Source organism: Drosophila yakuba, chromosome 2R (assembly GCF_016746365.2).
Source record: "Drosophila yakuba strain Tai18E2 chromosome 2R, Prin_Dyak_Tai18E2_2.1, whole genome shotgun sequence".
Lineage (NCBI taxonomy): Eukaryota > Metazoa > Arthropoda > Insecta > Diptera > Drosophilidae > Drosophila > Drosophila yakuba.
Window position 1 is genome coordinate 12,336,192 of NC_052528.2, and position 21,822 is coordinate 12,358,013.

Sequence of the window (21,822 nt, forward strand, 5' to 3'; positions counted from 1 at the left end):
ACCCCGGACCCAGCACCCCGGACCCCGCACCAAGCACCCCGCACGCCGGACCCCGCTCACCGGACCCCGCACCCCGGAATTTTTATACCCGTTACTCGTAGAGTAAAAGGGTATACTAGATTCGTTGAAAAGTATGTAACAGGCAGAAGGAAGCGTTTCCGACCATATAAAGTATATATATTCTTGATCAGGATCAATAGCCGAGTCGATCTGGCCATGTCCGTCTGTCCGTCCGTCCGTCTGTCCGTCCGTCTGTCCGTCTGTCTGTCCGTATGAACGTCGAGATCTCAGGAACTACAAAAGCTAGAAAGTTGAGATTAAGTATACAGACCCAGGGACATAGACGCAGCGCAAGTTTGTCGATTCATGTTGCCACGCCCACTCTAACGCCCACAAACCGCCCAAAGCTGCCACGCCCACACTTTTGAAAAATGTTTTGAAATTTTTTCATTTTTGTATTGGCCTTGTAAATTTCTATCGATTTGCCAAAAAACTTTTTGCCACGCCCACTCTAACGCCCACAAACCGCCCAAAGCTGCTACTCCCACACTTTTGAAAAATGTTTTGATATGTTTTCATTTTTGTATTAGTCTTGTAAAATTCTATCGATTTGCCAAAAAACTTTCTGCCACGCCCACTACAACGCCTACAAACCGCCAAAAACTGTGTTTAAGGCTCTGCTTCTCCCTTCCACTAGCTGAGTAACGGGTATCAGATAGTCGGGGAACTCGACTATAGCGTTCTCTCTTGTTTTTGATTATTTTCAATTCTATAATTTTTTTTTTCCAGTTTCTATTAATATGCCGCAAAGAATGTCGAACTTTCTCGATCACACTACCACTAGCTGAGTAACGGGTATCTCATAGTCGACTATTGCGTTCTCTTGTTTTTTTTATTACCAATAATGATTTATTGATTTTGAAATAAATAATTAATCCAATTATATATCCCATGTTTTGAGTTTTCGTGGCTAATCTGCTGATTGCGCATTAAATTGTATGCAGTTATGTGAGGAATTAAAAATAAAACTTGTTTCTCCCGATAATTAATTCCTATATAAGTTCGAGTACATTTTTACGATAATATCTGGGATTATGGACGGTGTAATGTTAATCCGAGATTAGCTCTAATTAGCTCGGCAATTGCTATATAACGGCGAATCAGCAATATCTAGCCAGGCCGAAATGTATCAAACTCTGTTGATTCTCTTTGTGGCCCTGGCCATTACCTGGGCAACGGATTATAACGCACTAATTGAGGATCAGGGCATTTACGTGCAGTGTTCAGAAGCTCCAGCCGGTTCCCTTGGCCCCCACGATGGATTTAATCTTGACAATATGGAGATGAATATGGAGCCAGAAGGCATTTACGTATCGGGAAATATGACAGTTAAACTAAACTTTTCACTCTCCGATCGAATTTCCGTAAGCAATAGTTGTCCGAAACAGGAGGAGTTGAGCTTGAGGACTCATCAGGACTTAATCCCATTTCAGGCCAGGTTTAGCGTAATGCACTATGAACGTGGTACTTGGCAACCCACAATGTTTAACCTTCACTCCGCGAACTTTTGTGAGGTGATGTTTGACGAAGATCAATACTGGTTCAAGTATTGGTTTAAACACATACGAAACCGTGAGGAGGTCCGTGAAAAATGCTTAAAAGTGAAAGATGTGAGTATGTTCATTTTTCTGGTTGCTTCACTTTGGCGAACTTGCTTTTCATTTCAGACCGTGCTGGTGTATAATGAGTTTTTGATGGTCCTGCAACTTGAAAATGTCAATACATCAAACTTACAGGGACGCTATAAGGCGGTGATTACTCTAGAGGCTTTCGATGAACATGATGTGCGACGACCAACATCCTTTTGTGTTGAAATAAGAGGCGACCTTGAGAGGGTTAAGTAGCTACAAAATTTTTGACTTCTTCAAGTTTTTCAATTTTTTTTTTTAATATGATTTTCTAGCCAATTTACCCATTAAATAAATATACACCTATGCGACAAATAACCCCATTTTTGTTTCAATATATAATTTTTCTAGTTCCAAAGGTGTTACATATGTGTACAAGATACCACCCCATTACAAACGGTTTGGTAATGTTATACATATATTATTATCCTTGATTTCAAGATAAATTTGAGATGAATTTACCGATTTCAGACGATGTAACGATAATCCAAATCCAAACTGCTTTAGAAGAGTAACTACGGCTTGTTATAAAGTCGACTTTGGGATTATGGAAAACATTGAAGCTGTTGTTATTAAAACACTAACATAGAAAAACACAGCATAGGAAAAATAAACTCATAGTCGACAAGATGAACAGAAAACACCATAAAATGTCTGCTCTCGGTAGCGCCATGCACAATCACAAGATCGAACCCAAAAAGTACTCACCTCAGGAGTACAGGGAGAAGATCCTTAGTCTGTTTCCGCTTCCGCCGAGACCGGCAAATATGTGCCACGATGCGTTCGTGAAGAAACTTCTCGAGCCATATGTCCTAGAGACCAAACAGGTGGTTCGAGCCGTAACGGTAACCCGCTATTCCGTCGAGGAAGAATCTAGTGAGGATCCGAACGAGGCGTTCCGAGCGAAGATGTACAAAACGAACTACTCGGCACGGGCGTCGGTATACATGGCACGGGCCACCTTAATGGGTACCAGGATCAGTACCAAGTCGATCCTTAGTCCCGCACAACGAGATTCGGCAGCCCAGACGACCCAAATGTTCAAGGTGCGCTTTGCCAACCTGATATCGGACTTCCGAAACGTGTGCATAATCTACCAGCTGCTGCAGCTGCAAGAAATCCTCAACGTGATGCGGGAGTATCCGCCAGCTGGCACCAATCCCAATGACACCATCTTCGGCTGGTCCTGCAAGGGGAACCTTAAGCGCTTTGAACAGCAACCGAGCACTGTGTATGTGGACATTCTGGAGAAGAACAAACCGGAAGCCACGCTTGACGATCTCAAGTTTTATGTGGATTTGGGAGAGCTGATCGGTCTGGTACAGGCCCTCCTAGACGATGTCATCCACGACAGGGATCTCTGTGCGCCCAACGGCTTCATGGAGCTTCTTAAGTGAGTTTGTATTTGCATACTTTAGATCTTTAAAAGCGAGTCTTACTAAAAGAAACAATATCCCCCAGGGACACCCAAGTGGATATCGACAAGCTTATAGCTCTGCCCTACGAGACAATAATGGCCGAACACGATTCCTTAGTTGAGGAGAAGGAAAAAAAGAATCGAGTGGGAAAGTTCCACAATCCTAAATTAACGGCTAAGCAGCGCGTACTTAACAAGGAACGATTCCAGATCGACTGTGAGTTGTGCTTTCTATAGGGACTTTCCCTAAAACATTTAATACCTTTATTTATCGTGGACAGTCATGAACCCAATCGAAACGCGCTATAAAGTGAATTGGACCCACGATATTGTGGAACAGGGGCAATACATTGATTTCCTGCGCTGCAAGGTTTGTGCTTAGATCTATAACTAATCTGATAGACTAACATGTGGATGGTCAATTTTTTATTTAGGTGCTTTCCGATGAGCTGGAAAAGATTGAAGAGCTGACGAGCAAGGACTTGAGTGTGTGGAGGAGCTGCCACTTGGAGTACGTCACACTGATCGAACAGTACAAGAACCGCATTAATAGGGTTCAACAAGCCTACGACGACGACATGGAAACGGCCGAGAATAAGTTGCAGGCGACCTTGAACAGAGTGAGCAAATGCAAAGAGGACCTGAGGTCCTACCAGGAAAAAGTTGAGGACTTCCATCTGAAAATAGAAGAGGTGCGCGACAAGATTGCCAAGGAGGTGGAAAAGGAACGTGCCCGTTTGTCAGCTGTGAGTAATATTTATGAAACTTAAGACGACAAATATAATGGGAACAACATTTTCTTGCTCATAGGCACGAGTTTCTAAACGAATGTCCAGGATATTGGCACGGCAGAAGGAGGAGCAGAAAGCTGCCGCAAAGCAGGCAAAATTGGATAAAAAGCTGGCAAGAAAAAACAAAAAAGCTGAGGAATAGTGCCATTCTTGCCCGAAGTATAAATGATTAAATCCTTGTCCCCTTCTTGGTTTTATAACTCTTCGCCTACAATAAAATTTATTAATTTCAGAAACTAAATTTGTATATAGATATATGTTGTATATAGTTCTGTAATCTGTTTAAATTTCTTAGCTTGACATAAAATAGTAGTTCTATATAGATCAAATATCGTCCGCCCAATTTCTGTCTGTTCCTCTATCTTATTTTCTAACACATTGCCCTGTTTACAGCATTTTCGTTCTCACTAATTAATAGATATACATATACGTAACTCTACACTAGATACATAATGTTCCATTTTGTTTTTCTTTTGTTTTTGGAAGAAAGGGGTCCATTTAAAAACTAAAACTTTATACACTTGGTTTATACACAACGAATTTAGCGCATGAAAGCTTTAACTTAGAATAGTAATAAGGACTAACAAACTAGACCAGTTAGTGGCTTAGTCTAGGTGTACATTTTAATTATAATAACCAACTAGTTTTGCATAATATCAAAATGAAAACCGCTCACAATGCTAACACATAAAACACATAATTTGGTTAGGTCTGCCACTAAAACTAAACATTAATTAGGCTGAGGATTATGGGATGAAGGATATCCGAGTGGGCTGCTCCTTAATTGTTGGCGTGCGCCGTGCGCAGTTTAGCCCGCACGTTGAGATACTCGGGATTCACGTACTGCCGCTCCTCGGCGTCCTCCTGATCCTGCTTCTGAGCCGCCGCCTCGTGCTTCTGCGCCCGCTCCATGATCACGCGGCCGAGTTCTCCTTTCAGTCCCGGAATCCCGCCGACGATATCCGCATCCGGCGAATGTTGTTCAGCAGCGGCATGCCGCTCCTTCTGTTTGTCGTAGGCACGTTGCAATTCCGATTTCTGGTTCAGCACGCTCTTGCCGCTGGAATAGGTAAAAACCTCGTTAGATTTAACACAGAATATTTTAACCGTATCTACTCACACTCTGGCATTGAATTTGAGCTCCCGGTGTAACTCCTTGCGATCGATGTTCTCCATGCAGGGATTGATGAGCTTTTTGGGCAGGATCAGCCCATCGGAGTCCGTCTGGACGCCAGTGGGTGTGGCCGGCGGGGAGCTGGTCATGGACATCATCGTTCCGGCCGCGTTGTCAGCGTCCGCCAGACTGTGCCTCAATGCCGTATCTGAAAAATAAGAGTTCAAAGATTAGTGAATGGGTTCGCATTCTTTCCTACTTGTTGGCTACACTGAAAACAAGAGAAAATGCTATAGTCAAGATCCCCGACTATCTGATACCCGTTACTCAGCTAGTGAAAGTGCGAAGGAGAAATTTCAGAAATTTGTGAAAATTTCAGAAATATGATTAAGTTTTGGTCTTAATTGTAGTAACCTGAACACATTAATAAATATATTTTTTTATGTATTCCAATGGTTGATGTCCCTCTGTTGATGCTCCACTGTGCAAAGTAAAATTGGCACTTGGCCTTCCCCTCGCAAATCAGATCGGGCCTTAGCCACCCAACAATGCACGCAGCAACCGCTCGAGAACCCAAGAAACCAACAAAAGACGACTAAAGCTGTGTTGTCTTCGTCGTTTATTAAGGTTAAATATTTCTCCCCATTCATGTCATTGTCAATTTGTTATTACAAAAAAAAAACAAACAAATAAATAAAAAAGAGCAGCGTACAACAACAGCTGTAAAACCGTATAATATAAGAGGCAGGCAAAAGAAACTCGATTCAAGTCAGCGGTAAACTTCTCTACGACCGTATTCCTCTTGTTCTGGTTTTGCTATTCTTTTTGTAAATTTTTTACTGAACCGTCACCAGCGATGAACTTCTTTTGTTCACCCATCATATTAACCCACATCGCGGCGAACAAGTTAGACGCTCGAAGCCCAAAGTCTAAACTAGATTAATAGCCGATGATAAGGGACAGGGTGAAAATAAATAAGAAGAAATAGCGCTGAAAGGGCAATGACATGGCTGAAATGGTATCGCGACTGAGATGAAAATCGCAATGAGTTCAGTGGGTAAAATTTTTGCAAGAATGTGCTGACTGCTGCAACAGGGAACTGTGCCAAAAAGTCACAATCTAAATGGGATAAAGTTTGTGTAAATCAGAGATGTTTATCCTAATAAGATTTGCATACCACAGTCTACTGAATAATTGCTAGCGAACCTCTTTTAAAGTTTTAATAATGCCTAATATTTATCAACTACTACATCCGAATCATTCGGGAGGCAAAATATAAATTGGCCAACTAGTTCACACGAGTCTCAACATTTCTTTAAGGGTTAACCAACCTTAATTGTTTCCCCGCTTTGAGCTCGCGTTCAACAATCAATCAATCAATCAATTTCATCAGTCATTTCAGACAATTCAACTAAATTATGGCTGCTTCAAAGGAAAAACATTCAAGATTTGTACGGCAAGTTGCCGCAAACAAATCTCTTTTTTTTGCCGCCTCCAATGGCCATGAAAAGTGTTTTTACTTCAGTGGTCTTCAGTGGTCAACCTTACACATTTTGAAGCCCGCGGGCGAAATATGACAAAACCAGCTTTATCAGCGACTTCATTATGCTAATAACGATGTGCCATATGTGACCCAATCGGAAATCGCTAACAAATCAGTTTTGATTGATTTTCCTTCGACATCAAATAGAAAACTGCAATCGCCGATGCCGAACTCGTAATTTGCATTTACATTTATACAGTGATGTCTGGGGTCCGGTTTATTCTGATAGTTTTGCTTGAATTGACCCAATGCCAACAAAAGCGGAAAAGTCACGGAGGAGAACCTGGAACCTACGATATTTGAATACCCTTATAATTATTTATATATTTTTTACACTAAGAAATAAAAACATTACAAAACCAAAGGTTTAGAATCTAAACAAATATGATGTCGAAAAATAAATATTTGTCGAGCTAAAGCTCGTTTGAATAAGAATACCCCAAATAGCGAAGGTATTTCAATCAGTTCCAGACAAGGCTTCACTTCATTTACGATGTCCATCGTCGTACAACAAGTTTTCACTTGCGCAATCGAGTGGTTCGACTTGCCAGACCTCCGCCTTAACCCCCTCACGCCACACGATTAGAAAATTGTGCGCCACTCGCTTCCATGTGGGTTAATGAGCTGCACATGTGCTGTGGGGTTTTTGGTGTGAAATCAACGCAAGTGAAATAAACGGCGGGAGTTCGAAGGCAACTCCACACTACCGTAGAAAGACCACTCCACTCCACCCAGGCTAATTATATGCAATTTGTTTTCACCGAATGACCGAAGCGACCCACTCCAAGACACATAAATCAAGACAACATTGCCGTGCATTGTGGACACAATTTATGATATGGCATAGGGCAATGGAATTATTATCGTGTGTAGTCTTCTCCAAGCGAAAGCTCTTTGAAAAGCGGCCTATTCGCTTAACCGGGTTAAGGGACCAACAAGCCATGACAGCACAGTTAAAGGCAAACCATTGTCGTGAAAGGTTTTACAGGCAAACTGGCAGATCGCGCGATACGCTTTGCAAACGGATTGCCGTTGCTTTTAAAAACCATATCACTTCTCATCCAAATTGCTTTAAAAGCATAGTACGAATTTTAAAAGTTTTTTGTATATTTTATTTGAATATATATTTTGTTTTCCACGTAAGTTCCTTTCAAACATTATTAATTCTGAGGCTGAAAGACAAGCTTATCAAGCGTGTGTGACGACATGTCTTTTCCGAATTTTCCACACTTTTACCCGTGTTCAGTGGCAGTACCTAATCAGTTTACACCATCTCCAAGCCAAGTCGGTGGAAAAGCAAAACAAATAGAAATGGACACGATTTCACTGGCTGGGAGAAGTGTGCACCTCTTTTGTCTGCCCATAAGAATGCCTTCAAACATTAATGAATAAATGAACAAATGAACAAATGTGTGAGTATATAAACGAATGAATTATTCACGAGGCAGCCTCTTGTCTTCACTCACTTTCAAAGATGGACATGCGGTTCATGATATTACTGGAGATATTCGACGAGGGTCGTTGCATTTTGGTAATTTGCACCCTCCTTCTTTTAAATGGCACTATTAACTTGTACTATTTTTTTTTATTAACACAGAGCTAGCACATTTATAAATAGGTGTCTTGTGAATTTGTGATTTAAGAGGCAGTTCACTAGGTATTTTTATTTTGATTATTTTTCTATTAAACAGCTGAGGTGGTAAGAGTGTTGCATCTGGTCGCTAATTGTGCCTCACATCGTATAGCTTAGTGACTTTCGCTTTCGTCGACGTTCTTATCAACGCAACAAACGGCTAAAAACTGCGAGCCGAGAAGGAAAATGCTGGTAACCGGACCCCTGCAATCGATTGCTGCTACTGCTGCTGCTGATGTAGCTGCTGCTGCTGTTGCTGTTGCTTTTACTGCTGCTGCTGCTGCAACTTTGTGCAGTGCGACGCCAACACGTAACGCGTTTGGCTTGCTATTTTAGGCTTCCTCATTTGCAGCAGCTAACCAAACACGGCAGGGTTGAAATACGGGGTTGGGTTTGGGTTAGAGTTTGGGGGGTTTGGGTTTGGGGCTAAAATGGGGGGTTTTCCATGCCGCCGGACTGGCTTATGCAAGCCAAACAACAGCTGACCCAGATATGTATTTTAGCTACGAAGCGTAGCCAGTGGTGAACTAAAGCCAAAACGGATTAAATCCTTTAAAAAGTAAAAGCTTCTTGTTCTCAATCAAAACCAAACCTCTAAATGGCCGCACATGCTCGTATGAGCCATGTACTATTAAATGGTTACAAAGCGACAGATGAACTAGTCTAGCCTTGAAATACTCTTTAGTTTAATTATGCGCAAATGCAAGTAGTATATTAAATAAAACGCCCATCATTCATCATACAACTGAAAAAAGTAGCAGATACCTATGTATATTAACTAAGTACTTTGATTTTTTTTTTGACAGAGTCATTCATAGCTCTTCATAGACAACAAAGCAGTGTATGGATTTAAGAGTGTATTGGCAGAAGGACGTTGCATGTTGTATGTGGTATTTGGCAGTGGCAGCTGGGGGTGGCAGCCTTGACCCGACGTTACAGCCCGTCTGCATAAAGGACACACATGTGCGCAGGATAACAAAGGACCCGAAAAGAGCGTAGGGATAGAGATGGGGATGGAACTCAGACTCCTGCCGGCAGAAGCTTTCCGGAAGCTTCACTCTCATCCTCTCTTTCTATCCTTGCACAGTCGTCTCTCTCTCTTTCGGGAACTTTGTAGGAGCATCGGCAGCCGCCTCCTGGGGAAGAAAATGGAAAATCGACAGCCACGGGCGAGTGTTTCAGCTTCCGTTTCCTGGCCGCCTGGTGCCAATTGGCTCCATGGAGAAAATGGCCGCTCCACACACAACACAAACAAAGCAGCGGCCCCTTGGACCCGATTGCCCGCTTCCCGATTCCGGACCCCTTCGTAAGATGGAAGTCTAAGACATGGACCAACTTCTTGGATGCCGCACAATCCAGAATAAAGTACCTTCAGCAGGGGAAGTTTCAGCCACTCCAGTGTTTCCCCAGTCGCAAAAATGGTTAAGGATTTTTCGCGGGATGGATGGTTTGAAGGGTGGGGGGGTGGTGGCTGGGCCAAAGGGGCGGAACCGGGAGCCAGCCATTGAGCAACTCTAACTCAAATACTCCGCCTCAAATCAACCGGCGAGCAGCAAATGGCACAAGCTGGATGGCAGACAGGAGCAACAGGAGTCGCCAAACAGGAGCTATGACGTCAGCAACAGGATAAGACAGAGACAAGACGAAAAGCGTGCGAGAGAACTGTGCAGGAGTGTTAAAAGCTGATTGCACTGAGAAAATAAGCTTAGTTAGTGCTTGCATTTCGATAGAATCTTTTTAAAAAAGTCTTTAAAAAATTTAAAAACAAAAACATACATGGAATACATTATTATTATCTATAATAAGAAAATGTAGCGGTTTGAAGTTTCTCACAGTTTTGTAGCACTGTGAAACAATTCATTTCTTTGAGTGCAGAAAGCTTTCGGTTTTTTTAAAAGCTTTTGTTGCGTCTCCTGCTGTGATGTCATATATTCGTCGACCCCTGGGGAACCCTCGCTCCATCTCAGTCGCTTGCATCAGGGGTTTGTGCGCAAAACATCAATAAATAGATTTCCCTGATTTTTCAACAGGACGGCAGAAATGACAGCAGGAGTCAGGTAACAAACAATCGCAAGTCGTCGCCAACAAAACTCCAAAACACCCCCAAGGCCCCCCAATGCATAGATATTCCACAACAGCCGTGAAAGCTTTGGGTATATCGTTTTTAGAAGGGGCTCGTCGGCTGGCTGTGGGTTAATCAGCTGTGCGTGTGGTCAGGGGTTAAGGGCTTGCTAATTTCCACAGAGGTTTCCATATGTTGTTGGCCACAAAAAGATACTTAATTGGGGTTGGTTCTATCTATTTCTTTACAACAAAGTGGGTGTGCTTGTATGCCGCCAATATCTAGACAACCAGGCCAGAAACAAAAGAAATAGAAACGGGCCAACACAGTTCAATAAAAATAAACCAGCAATTAAAACTTGTGTTTTGGCTAAAAGCAAATTTGTGTGTGATGAGTCGTTTTTGAAAAGAAAATGTCAGCCTTGCGCCCTATGAAAAAAGTTGAACACTTTTATCGCAATCCGAAGAATGACAACTATTATAACAATTATTTATTTTCAAAACTTTAAAACCCATTTGTTGGCCATTATGGAATGGAAATCAAGAAAGTGGCTTTAAGAAGCGGAAAATATTAATTAAAATTGTAAACAAAATTATTAGACATTATTGTGTGTAATACTTTTAGTTATTTTTAAAGGAAGTTTGATTACTAATATATTTTCTCATGCTGCCATCTCTATTTTCTATTCATTTTGCCATCATACCTAGTATGTATTCGTTCAAAAGTCCATATTTTTTTAAGCAGTTTTAACCAAATTGCCGGGTGGGCTCGGTAAAGGCGCGTGTTAGTCATAGACATTTTATATTTACTGTTTATTTGTGTTTGGCACATTGGCTTGTGTTGTTTGTCTGGAAACAAATAGCACGCAAGGCTATTTCTATTAACCAACCGACGATAGCACCCCCATTTCCTTTGAGGGTTTCAAGTCACTCGTTCTTTGGACAACACCCCCGCATTCCTCTTTGAAAGATACTTTTTTTCTTGAATTTTAATGGCGTGTCAGAATTTATTGGCCACGTTTAGTCGGCCGTTTGAGCCACACGCCCATCGCTAATTATCCGGCAGGTGAGTCATGAAACTAGCTAATCTGCCACGCCCCCTGCCAACCGCCTTCTTGTTTTTATTTTTCTGCTTTTGTGGTCAATCAACCCAGCGGGAGATGCAACCACAGGAAGTCGTCCAAGTGGCCACAGGCATTCGGCAATGTAAGTCAGTAAATTCCCCAGCTTCGAAATGGCTTACCGGCTTTCACCTGCACCGCCCCCTCACCGCCCCTTGCTCCAGTCACTCATTCAGTTGCACAGCAACTAATTTTCCGCGTCGACATCGTTTGTCGTCTTGTACGCGCTTTTAATAACAATTTTCAGTTTAATTTCTCGTATTTTTTTTTGATTCAACTTTTGGTTTTTTTTTTATTGCCTAAGCGGCTTGACAAGTGAGCATAAATAACAAAATAAAAGAAACCGGTCAAAGCCCAGTCAAAGTGTATAAGCCGAAAACGGTTGGCATTGCGCAATGGGAAAGCCTCGAAATGAATGAAATGAAGTCTGGCAACGGGACTCGCAAACGTTTACTGGGAACTCGGGGTGAAAACTATGAAAAAATCACCCTGACTAACTCCCTAAAAAACTGACCTTTTCCTGGAACTCAGTTTGGCCCCAAGCCACGAACAATTCCGAGAAAACGGAGCCCAGGCATCAAATGCATTTCTAAATCTAAACAGCGCTTTGCTTTATAAACAGAACAACTCAGCAGCCCCACACATGTGGCATTCCGAATTCAGCATTCCGCATAAACAATAACACATGCCATTCGACTTGCCCCACACCACAGATACAAATTTTGAACAATAAACAGAAAATTTGTTTTTCCCGCGAGTCGGAAACGTTTATGATTCAAGCAACTAGAAGGAAATGTAATAATTGGTTCGACTACAGCATACCACGTGTGCTCAAAAACTATTATTTTGAAAAATGATTTAAGACATATGTACATATGTTTGTTTGCCATTCTGTCATTTATTTATAGTATGTATAATTTGTCATGAAAGTCTTGTAATAATTTGATTAGCAATGAACACAATATAACAATATAAAACACATATCATATAAATACAAACTTAAATTGTTATATCCCAATTGATTAATATACCCAACATACCCCGCAAAGCAGAGAACACTATCAACCAAGGGGCGCTGAGCGAGTCCAGTAAAAGAATTTCATAATCGTGATCCCGCATCGAGCCAATCAAGCTACAAATTCTGAACCCATAGCCATGCGGGTGCAAAACGCTTATCAGCCGGAATAATAATAGCTTGGACAACTACAACAAGGGAATGAAATAAATTTAATAAACATTTTTATGATTGTTCTTTCGAAGCTTTATGGAAATTTCTTGCTAGTTGATGGAACTGAATAATCTCAAACTATGTACTTTGGTGGATAAGCGATTTAGGCAAATATTTGGCCATGAATGAGCATAAAGCTCATACGTCAGTTTAGATAAGAGTTTCTTGCTATCTGCAGAACTCGGGAAATCATAAAAAACTCAAGAGAGAATGCTATAGTCGAGTTCCCCGACTAACTGATACCCGTTACTCAGCTAGTGAAAATGCGATGGATAAATGTCTACACTGACAGTTTTGGGCGGTTTCTGGGCGTTAGAGTGGGCGTGGCAACATGAATCAACAAACTTGCGCTGCGTGTATGTATCTGAAAACTGTTTCCTTAATCCTAACTCTCCAGTTCCGGAGATCTCGACGTTCATACGGACGGACAGACGGATATTGCTAGATCGAGTCGGCTATTAATCCTGATTAAGAATATATATACTTTTTGACGAGTCTAGTATACCCTTTTACTCTACGAGTAACGAGTATAAATCATATATTCGTTGTACATGCTGGAACCTCCAAATAACTTTATTGACTGAAAGCGTAAAACTTTTAGCAGTTCCTTGTAAATACCATTAGATTTTATGCTTCCATTTACGAATGTTTCAAGTTTTTTTTGTGTATTTATGTATTCTAAATAGGCAACTCAAATATGAATTAATTTGTGGAGCACAACTAAAATTTGTATGTTAAAAAATTCTCGAAAATGTGAAATTTTGAATAGATCGTTTAATGCCGGTAAGTTATGTTTATATACGAATTCGTAATTAAAGAAAAAGTTAGTTTTTACTCCACTTGCCGTTGATCGAAAAGGGTGATAAATGTGATTATTTAATATTCGATCCGCACAATTCAACCCCACACCCCTGAAAAATATCTTTTGAGACAGCGGCGTCTACTTTACATGGTACATAAGGCCTTAAATCATAATGCATGTAAATGGGCACTACAACAAAATGGCCTTGAGAAGCCGAAAAAGCCAGCAACAAACGTGGCTCAAACAACAAATATCAAATTAGCCAATCAAAGCTGAGAAACAACAAAATTTCTCGCGCTCGCAGACTGTAATAATCATTTCGAAGCAAAACCAAAAGAGTTAAAAAATTTATTTAAGCCGCCAGACAATGAAGAAATTGCAGCACTTAACGAATAAAAATCTGTGTTTACCAACCGGCTTAAAAACGCTAAACACAATTAAAAGCGCTAAAGAGCATTCGAGCCTTTCACTCTTTTTTCACTTTGATATCTTCCATGACCAATGACCAAGCAAAATCATTTGCCTAGCCGCACTCGTAAAAAACTTCAATTGAAATTTTTTATTATTTGATAACTCCATTCAGACCCCAACTGCAACAACAACAACCACAACGACAAATCAATCAGTTGCGGAAACGATAGAGATCGCATGGATCCAATCAAAGGAAAGTAAAACAAATTTGCATGAATAACATGATTCGAAGAAGGTTAATAAAGGAAACTATAGCTACGCGCCACTGATTGAGATCTATACTTCAAATTGTCTGTTGTCAATAAAATAATTTATTTAAGACGTTCAAAAAAATGCCTTTTAATGCTGTTTAACAATAAGAAATGGAATATTATTTTTTTTAATCCATTTAAAATCATTTAAATCGATTCATTCTACAATACTATAAATTATACTATAAATACATACACTTTCTGTTACTGCTCTTTTCCATTAAAGACATTTAATACTTTTATCTAGTGCTGACGTCACCCGAAGGGACTCCAACGAAATTACAATTATGTACTTTTCGTTGTTATTTCTCTGTTTTTCCTCGTTCTCTTTCGTATACACATTGCTCTCCTTAAAGACTCTTTTGTGGAATACACCTAAAATTTTGTTGTTATTTGCCCATTTCATGTATCGCATGCAACAAGTTTCTCGCATTGAAATATCAAAAACATTCACAGGAAACCATCAAAATGCGCAGCGCGAAGTTGAATATCGAAAAAGGCTCTCTCAGTTTCTCTCTCCGAATATTCATCTTTCTCAAGTGAGTGTGTGTTTTTGGGTATAGTGCCCCCTGTGTGTTGGCCTCTGCTCTCTGCTCTTTTCTCCGCACTTTTCCCCATTTCTTCCGCTTTTCCTACAAAGGCCTCGCGTCATTGCACTCGTGTGCTTGCTGTTGTGCGGTGGGCGTTGGGTGGTGGAAAATCAACACCCCACATTTGAGGGAGTTGGGGAAAATGCGTTTAGGGGGTTGCCAATGGCAGGGAGCCAAACAAATGTTGGGAACTCATTGGGGTGGCTCCCAAACAGTGGGCCGTGAAAAATTATCCAGAAGTAACTGCCAATTACGCCCGGTAAGTACTTCAATTTTTCCATAAACGATTAAACGAACCAGTGTAAAAATACCAAGTCGATGCAGATTTGCATCCTTTTGTATGATGAAAATATGAGCATTTGCGAGTGTGCCTGGTTCTAGTAAAATCCAATTTCCCAATTTCCTAATTTTTTTTACTAAATAACTAAATCATTAGTTTGTTTTTAAGCGGAAACATATTTGTTTACACATCTGAGTATTCGAACTGTTAGTCAGGCGTTGAGACATAGCAATAACTCATGTTTACTGGTAACGAGGTGTCCGACATTAAACTTGCAACTTGAAAACATGCTAACTTGGCCAACCCACAAATTCATCAGAGGGTAACCCATAGATCGACCTTGAAGTTATTCACACTAGATAGTCACCGAATTTCGTATGGTAAACCGAATTTCCATGTTCAATGTAATCGGCACACTGTGACTGCGAATCACACTGCGTTTGCGACTGATGACGAGATCTCCATTAAGTTATGAGCTATCCGGGTAGCAAACGCAGTGAAGATGGTGGAACAGCAAGACGATTCCACTTTCGACTTCGGTTTGCCGCGGTTGAAAAGTCAAAGTCAAATGCAAGACATAACACAATAAGAAAATTCAGCTAAGAGCAACAAGAGCAACAAAGTCCGGACCAACAATAATAATCGCAGAAAGGAAAACGAGTTTTTACTTTTATATTTTTCAGTGGCTCCACTTCGGGTTGGGGGTATTCATTTCCAAACGCGATTCAATTGCAGTTGTTTGTTGGTTTGCTGATGTTGCTTGTTGCTGTTGCTGTTGCTGTTGCTGTTATTGTTGGTTGTCGCTTGGGCAAATTGTGGCCATAATGACGAATTGCATAAGCCGGAATCGTAATTATAATCAGTGAATGCGACCGCTTTAGTTGCTCATCCGCCATTGGTCATACAGTCAAACTTGCCCCTGTAAAGTGTAAAATATTCAATTTCTGTACTCATCGGAGTTGATGATTGAAAGTCTTGAGTATTAAACTAGAGTATTTTGCTAGGCTTGACCGAATCTCTGACTCCCCTCATTATTTTTAAACAATTCGCAGGAGTTGCGTCTCTTTTCGGGTAGCCAGCTTAACGTGCTCGCAAATTACGCGCTTTTTAAGGTCCCTCACAAAACCTGACCATATAAGGAGTTGATTGGCAACCGAAACAACAACGAAGGCAACCAAAACATGAGCAAAACATACACAAATGGCTATTATTGTGAGGTAGCCAAACAACAACACAAAGTGCCACGATTGCGTATCAAGCACATGGTCGCCGCCCCTCCTCATTTTCACCCCCGCCCCACGCCCACAGTCAAAAACTTTTCATTCATTCACCCGACGCCTGCTGCTCCCATTTCCCTTTATAAGTTACGGGATTTTATAAACTTATCCGTAGGCCGGTTAAATATTTTACCCGTGCAAATCACCTTTGATCAGCATATCGTCTTTAGTAAGATAAGCTTCAATAAAGATAGCCAAGACGAAATTACTGATAAAAAGGCTATCTCTATACTTTAAAAAAACTGGATGTTTTGGATTTCCATATCCTAGGAAATACTCGAGATGTTTTGAGTTTTCAAGTATTCTTGAGGAACATTTACGTAATATTAAGATTGCAATATAAAGACAACAGTAATAAAATTATAGGTGACTGATATTAAATTATTATTTCCGAATGATGCACATTAATACACATTTAACTAATCTCCTATTTGGTTTATTCCCCTAATGAATAATAGGTATATTACTTGGAAAGAGTATTCATAAAGCTGGTTTAACCCATTTCCTCTGTTAGTTTTTGGTTTGATAGCCCGGTTGTGTGACCTTGCTGAATACTTTTTTGTGTTGTTTTTTGCAAATCTAATCCAAATTCCAAATGAAGCGAATTTCAGAAATGGAAATGTGTTTTCAATTGGCATTTGCATGTTAAGCTGTGTAGTAGAGCTAATCGTAATTTGAGCAATAAATGTAAAGCGCAAAAGGGAATTATCTGCTACAATGGCGACATGTAGAGCTTGTATTTTCAGGGATTGTACATGGCAATGAAATTAGTTGTATAATATAGAGTTGGATTACCCAGTTCATGATGAGTAGAAATCTTTGGACTCTCTGTGTGAATTTATGCATTCAACATCTGCTGAAATTTGCATATCCTGCATACAGGCACACTTAATTTCAAAATTTGAATGTGTCGCGGATTTTGAATGCTCCATCAATCAAGCCAAGATTAATAGCCTGCAATCGCGGTTGATAATTTTTCGTACTTTTTTTTGCTGCCTGAGCTCATCAGTGACAATTTGTCAATCGTTAACCCAACCCAAATGGGCAACCATGTGATAAGGACGAGGTTTCACAATGCAAAGAGGACAACAAAATGAGCAGTAATTAGAAATTTATAGATAAAAACAATAAATACAAAGCCCCGTATAAAGACATCAAAAAAATCACTATATGATGAGGGGAAAGGGACCAGAGGAACGGGTCCAAAAGGGCCTGGGATCCACACACCATCCCCACCGTGCGAGTAACTGAGACGGGGCATACGGACATGCTAATCACGAACACAACGAAACGGCACGGACATAATGGACAAAACAAAAACGAAGAAGAACGAGAACAAGAACGAGAGAGAGAGCAACACACAATAAAACCCACAAATAAAACCCGATTCGAGAAAAACCCGCTGCCTGCTGCCGTTCCTCGGCGCCTGTTCAAATAAGTTTCAAATTTTGACAAATAAAACCATGGTTTTGTAATTTACGAGCATTCCGAGCTATTTTCATAATGATTGAGCGCGAGTTGAGTGGAGTGTTTGCCGTTGTCGTTGCCGTTCTCGATTCTCAGGCTCTCGAGAACTCGACATCTCAACATCTCGGGTCCCAGTTCCCAGGGGAGTTAAAAGTATAAAATGCAAAAAACAAAGTAAGGACCTCTCGTGTCTCTTATTTATTCTGCTTCTGCTTCGGCTTCTCTTTCTCCAGCCTACCAGCCGTGCAATAAAACGGGATTATGAACGAGTGTGTTTTCGGTGTTTGTTTGTATATACGCAGGTACAGTGGAAGTTCCCTAAGTTGTTTTCAGATGTATTTCGATGGATTGACTCAATTATTAACGTAATAATAAGTTGATGCATGTAATTAAAGCAATCATATTTTGCATGTAAAGCTCCACTTAGGCATTAAGTTCCAAGTTCCCCTGTCCGAGGTTTCACTGTGCGCATTGAGTCCTTCTTTAACCAGTTGGTAGGGACAGGAGGTCGCTCTTGCTGCAGGCTGCTCGGGTGGCGGTTGATGGAGCCTAAAGAAGCTGCAGCCGACGGACGGAATGTGTCTAGACGTTTGATTACCGGGACAGAAGCAGAAGCAGACGCAGAAGCCGCGAGGTCGTGGCACAGTGGACTTAAACCGAGCTTTGGGCGGGCTTTCATCGGCGTTGCCTTCGGTTTAGAATGCCATTTTATTGGTTTGTCTGGCTTGGCTTTACTCCAGACTCAAGCTGATATAAAGTGTTTGCTTATCAGCTCTTTTTCGTTCCCAGGCGTCCTATGCTTAAGTGCCTGTTGGTTTTTTCATCAGAGACACAGTGGTGTGGCGAAGATAATGGGATAATTGCGAAAATGGGTGGGTAATAAGGCTGGAAATTTATGGCACCATGCCCGACGGTGATTGGAAAATGAAATTAATAGAATCCGGTTTGCACTTCTAATAAGTGATCCTCTAAACAGGTTCAATTAAAACCAATAACTATATTACATCAAAATATTTTGTATCTGTATCTGTACTAGCTATAAATATTTACCACTAAAGAATTTCTGTTAAGGATCGCTGAGGATACGAAAAAAATAAGTTAATACATTATCCGGTTTGCAAGGCAAGAAACAATAATCATTAGAAAACAAGGATCTGAGGTAGACAATCCGGTTTGGAGATTACGTCATGAAGCCAGTTTATAAGCCCGGTTCAGGTCGAAATGCTCAAATCGCATTCCTGAATTCGCCACACACTATCGGTTTTGGGTACACGATTCTCAAGGTAACCCGATGCCAGCCAATTCCCGTGACATGAAGGAAGGCACGTAATCTTTTTCAGGGATGTTGGCAATCGGAATCTGGCTCTTTTCTACCTGACTGCATTCGACATTTGCGCGTATTATTCAAATCGTCAGTTTTTCGTCACAGTACATTAATAAGCATTATGTCACCCTTTGTTATTTTGTGCATATTTTAAATCCATATTTCTCCATTTATAAATGTATATTTAAATTGCGCATTTCACAGCTGAGACTGCCAGTAATGTGTAGAGTTGATAAGACGCTGCTTTAAGTGAGTGTTGTTTTATATCAAAAGACATGCAAAGGAAATCTATTGAAAATGTAGTTTAAAATTATATATTCGAGCTCTTTTTACTAAGGAAAAGCTGTAGTCAAAACGTCTTAGGACTTGACATCATTAAGGAATTTAATAAATTAACTTTTGTTACTGTGCCTTTGATTTGACACTTATGCCAACCACTGTGCCTCTGAAGTACAAGGACTTTCGATGGTTGAGCTAAATTTTTTCAACATTTGGGGGTTTTTTTTGCACAAAGGTCAAAGGGGCGCAAATCAAACGGGGGCCTTGACTTTTGCACTTTTGGCAAATGTTTTTTACAGCAGGACATTCAGAAAATCGGACGGAGGATAAAACAAGAACAAATAAAATACAAGCACAAATACCGAAAGACGTGTAACTCACCACGAGGAGGGTGTCTCCGGAGGTGAAGGTGTATAAACTGGAATTTCTGCCTCTCGACTGGCGATGTTTTGATTTTTCACTATCTCTCTCTTTCGCTCAGCTGCTTCTGCTTCTTCGGTTTGTTTATGTGTAATCCTTTTGTTTCTTTCGCTTTTGGCGCGCAATTTTCCGTTTTTTTTTTTTTGTTATTGTTAGTTAGTTGTTGCTGGTGGGCAATTTGCAATGCAATTTTTCAACACACGCGAAACCGTTTTGTTGTTGCCGTTGTTATTGTTGCGTGGCCGTGTGATTGCGGTTATAGTTGTCGTTGTGTTGTTGTTGCTTTGGCAACTTTTTCACAATTTGCATTTCACGTATATTTGCAGCAGCTTCGACGACTTTGACTTTGTTGCACAAACCCAGACAGAAAAACGGCCACACACTAACGAACTGAAAACAACAAAACAATCCGAGGAAGCTGCTGGCTTTTTTTTCCTTTGATTTTTTCTCAAGATTACCAATCCGATTTTACTGCCTTATTAGGTGTGCTTTCGGAAAACGAATTTGTGAACCATACGGTGTTAGTTTACTTTAATATATCATCACATAAATATTATTTTTTTTAAGAATCCAAATAGCATCTCGTTTTGTTTAGCGCGATAAATCGGTTTTCGACGTTTACTCGTCCCCTACGGAGGGAGCTGTTGTTATTTGATTTATTTTTATAAGCGCGTTCTTTTTTGAAGCACCGTTCGCGCACGCTGCTTAAAACGGAATGAGCAATCGCCAATCGCAACAGCCGAAAAATACTGAAACAATAAAAATACCGCAAGCAAAAAACGATGGTACGACATCTGCGTCAAGTTGGTGTACATATACTCTCTCGATTATTAGAAATAAATTATTGCATATATACTTAAAGAACAAAGTATATTGTATATTATGTATAATCTACTTATACTTTTTAAAAGATGTAGTTGATGCCTGGTATGGGTAGGTTTTTTATAGTACTAGGTTAACAACTACATATATAATAATATAAAAGAGTTACCTCTTAGACGTGAAATTAAAACTAGCTATACTACAGTAACTTTACAGAAAGGGTATAATTTTTCGCTCTTATCGCTCTCTACTCATGGACAATGTTAACCGCTTTCTGTTAGTTTCAACAGCTTCTGTTAAGTTAATGTTCAGACGACAGTCCCCGGTGTTTTGCATGCAGGTTGTTCAAAAAAAACTGAAAGAAAAAGCAACTTGCTTTAGTAAAGCTGACTTATGTTCTTAGTCAAGCTTAAACCAATTTTACAAAAATATGATTTTTGAGGCTGTTTGCTTTTTTAAAAGTACTAGAATAGTCAAGTTATAAACATTGTTATTGGGAATAGCTTTAAGAAGCTAAAGAGCCGCGAGGTGGATCGTCCCATAGGTCGAACCAGAACCCTTTCCGGAACTGCCGTTGACCACTTATGTCTCAGGACACCTACCAAGGTGTCTACGCGCTTTTATGTCCGACTAGACGACGTAGTTTAAAAGAAAAAAGAACTAGAAAAACTAGAAAAAAGAACCAGATGGAACTTTCTTATAAAAGTAGGTTTAGTAATAACTTCGCGTTAAAATTCAAACATAGTGCAGCCCTGGGATACCGAATCTCGTTGTCGAACGCTTCAGAACTGGTCACACTAGCTGACCAAGGAAACTCTGCGATATCGATAACGCGTTTGCGGAAGTCGGTCATTTAGTCCAAAGATTCATTCAGACAAACGAAATGACGGTATGGCAAGAAATTATGGCATTTGCCGAAATTCCAAGAATTTTCGAAGATTTTCAAAATATATATGTAAATATATAAATTATCAATGACATAAGCCAACAACAATACCATGCATTTTTGACTGCCTTAGAGCTAGATATATAAAAAGATGTCAACAAACAATAGTAAAGTTATTGGACAGATTATTTTTTATGTCAGTCCTGCATTAATCGTACGTTAACTAAAATAAATGTAGTTTAAAGCTTATTTTTTACAATTAAAGTAAAAAACGCACCAACAAGAATTGGCGCCGATAAACCCAAGATTTAAACGCCGATAGTGGCACGTTTTTCCACTTTGCGTCTGCAAAAGCTT

The 21,822-nt window shown here is 40.3% G+C and overlaps 3 protein-coding genes and 1 long non-coding RNA gene across 8 annotated transcripts; 3 read left to right on the forward strand and 1 right to left on the reverse strand.

The window, feature by feature from the left end:
• The first annotated feature begins 683 nt into the window (after nt 1–683).
• LOC6530310 lies at nt 684–2,329 on the forward strand. 3 transcript variants are annotated; one of them, XM_039372129.1, is made up of 5 exons: nt 684–1,424; nt 1,494–1,670; nt 1,728–1,900; nt 2,040–2,092; nt 2,160–2,329. In XM_039372129.1, the coding sequence occupies exons 1-5, from the start codon at nt 1,185–1,187 to the stop codon at nt 2,201–2,203; spliced, it is 687 nt and encodes a 228-aa protein (XP_039228063.1). In that variant the 5' UTR covers nt 684–1,184; the 3' UTR covers nt 2,204–2,329. The 3 variants fall into 3 exon arrangements, with proteins under 3 accessions (XP_039228063.1, XP_039228064.1, XP_002091237.2); XM_002091201.4 differs by having other exon boundaries at nt 686–1,424; nt 1,728–1,895; XM_039372130.2 differs by having other exon boundaries at nt 685–1,424; nt 1,728–1,895; nt 2,040–2,329.
• On the forward strand, nt 2,278–4,132 carry LOC6530311 (leucine-rich repeat and IQ domain-containing protein 1). Its single transcript, XM_002091202.3, has 5 exons — nt 2,278–3,081; nt 3,150–3,322; nt 3,387–3,475; nt 3,540–3,851; nt 3,916–4,132. Exons 1-5 carry the CDS (start codon nt 2,318–2,320, stop codon nt 4,036–4,038), a joined length of 1,461 nt encoding a protein of 486 aa, XP_002091238.1. The 5' UTR covers nt 2,278–2,317; the 3' UTR covers nt 4,039–4,132.
• On the reverse strand, nt 4,085–20,466 carry LOC6530312 (protein FAM107B). 2 transcript variants are annotated; one of them, XM_015196474.2, is made up of 3 exons: nt 19,719–20,466; nt 5,017–5,218; nt 4,085–4,956 (listed from the first exon to the last, which is right to left on the reverse strand). In XM_015196474.2, exons 2-3 carry the CDS (start codon nt 5,166–5,168, stop codon nt 4,677–4,679), a joined length of 432 nt encoding a protein of 143 aa, XP_015051960.1. In that variant the 5' UTR covers nt 5,169–5,218; nt 19,719–20,466; the 3' UTR covers nt 4,085–4,676. The 2 variants fall into 2 exon arrangements, with proteins under 2 accessions (XP_015051960.1, XP_002091239.1); XM_002091203.3 differs by lacking the exon at nt 19,719–20,466 and adding an exon at nt 8,020–8,324.
• Nucleotides 8,471–19,769, forward strand: LOC120321000. Of its 2 annotated transcripts, none has more exons than XR_005560544.2 (3): nt 8,471–11,313; nt 11,402–11,453; nt 13,982–19,769. It is a non-coding gene; the product is annotated as an uncharacterized LOC120321000 (long non-coding RNA). The 2 variants fall into 2 exon arrangements; XR_005560543.1 differs by lacking the exon at nt 13,982–19,769 and adding an exon at nt 12,421–12,880.
• Nucleotides 20,467–21,822: the final 1,356 nt, after the last annotated feature.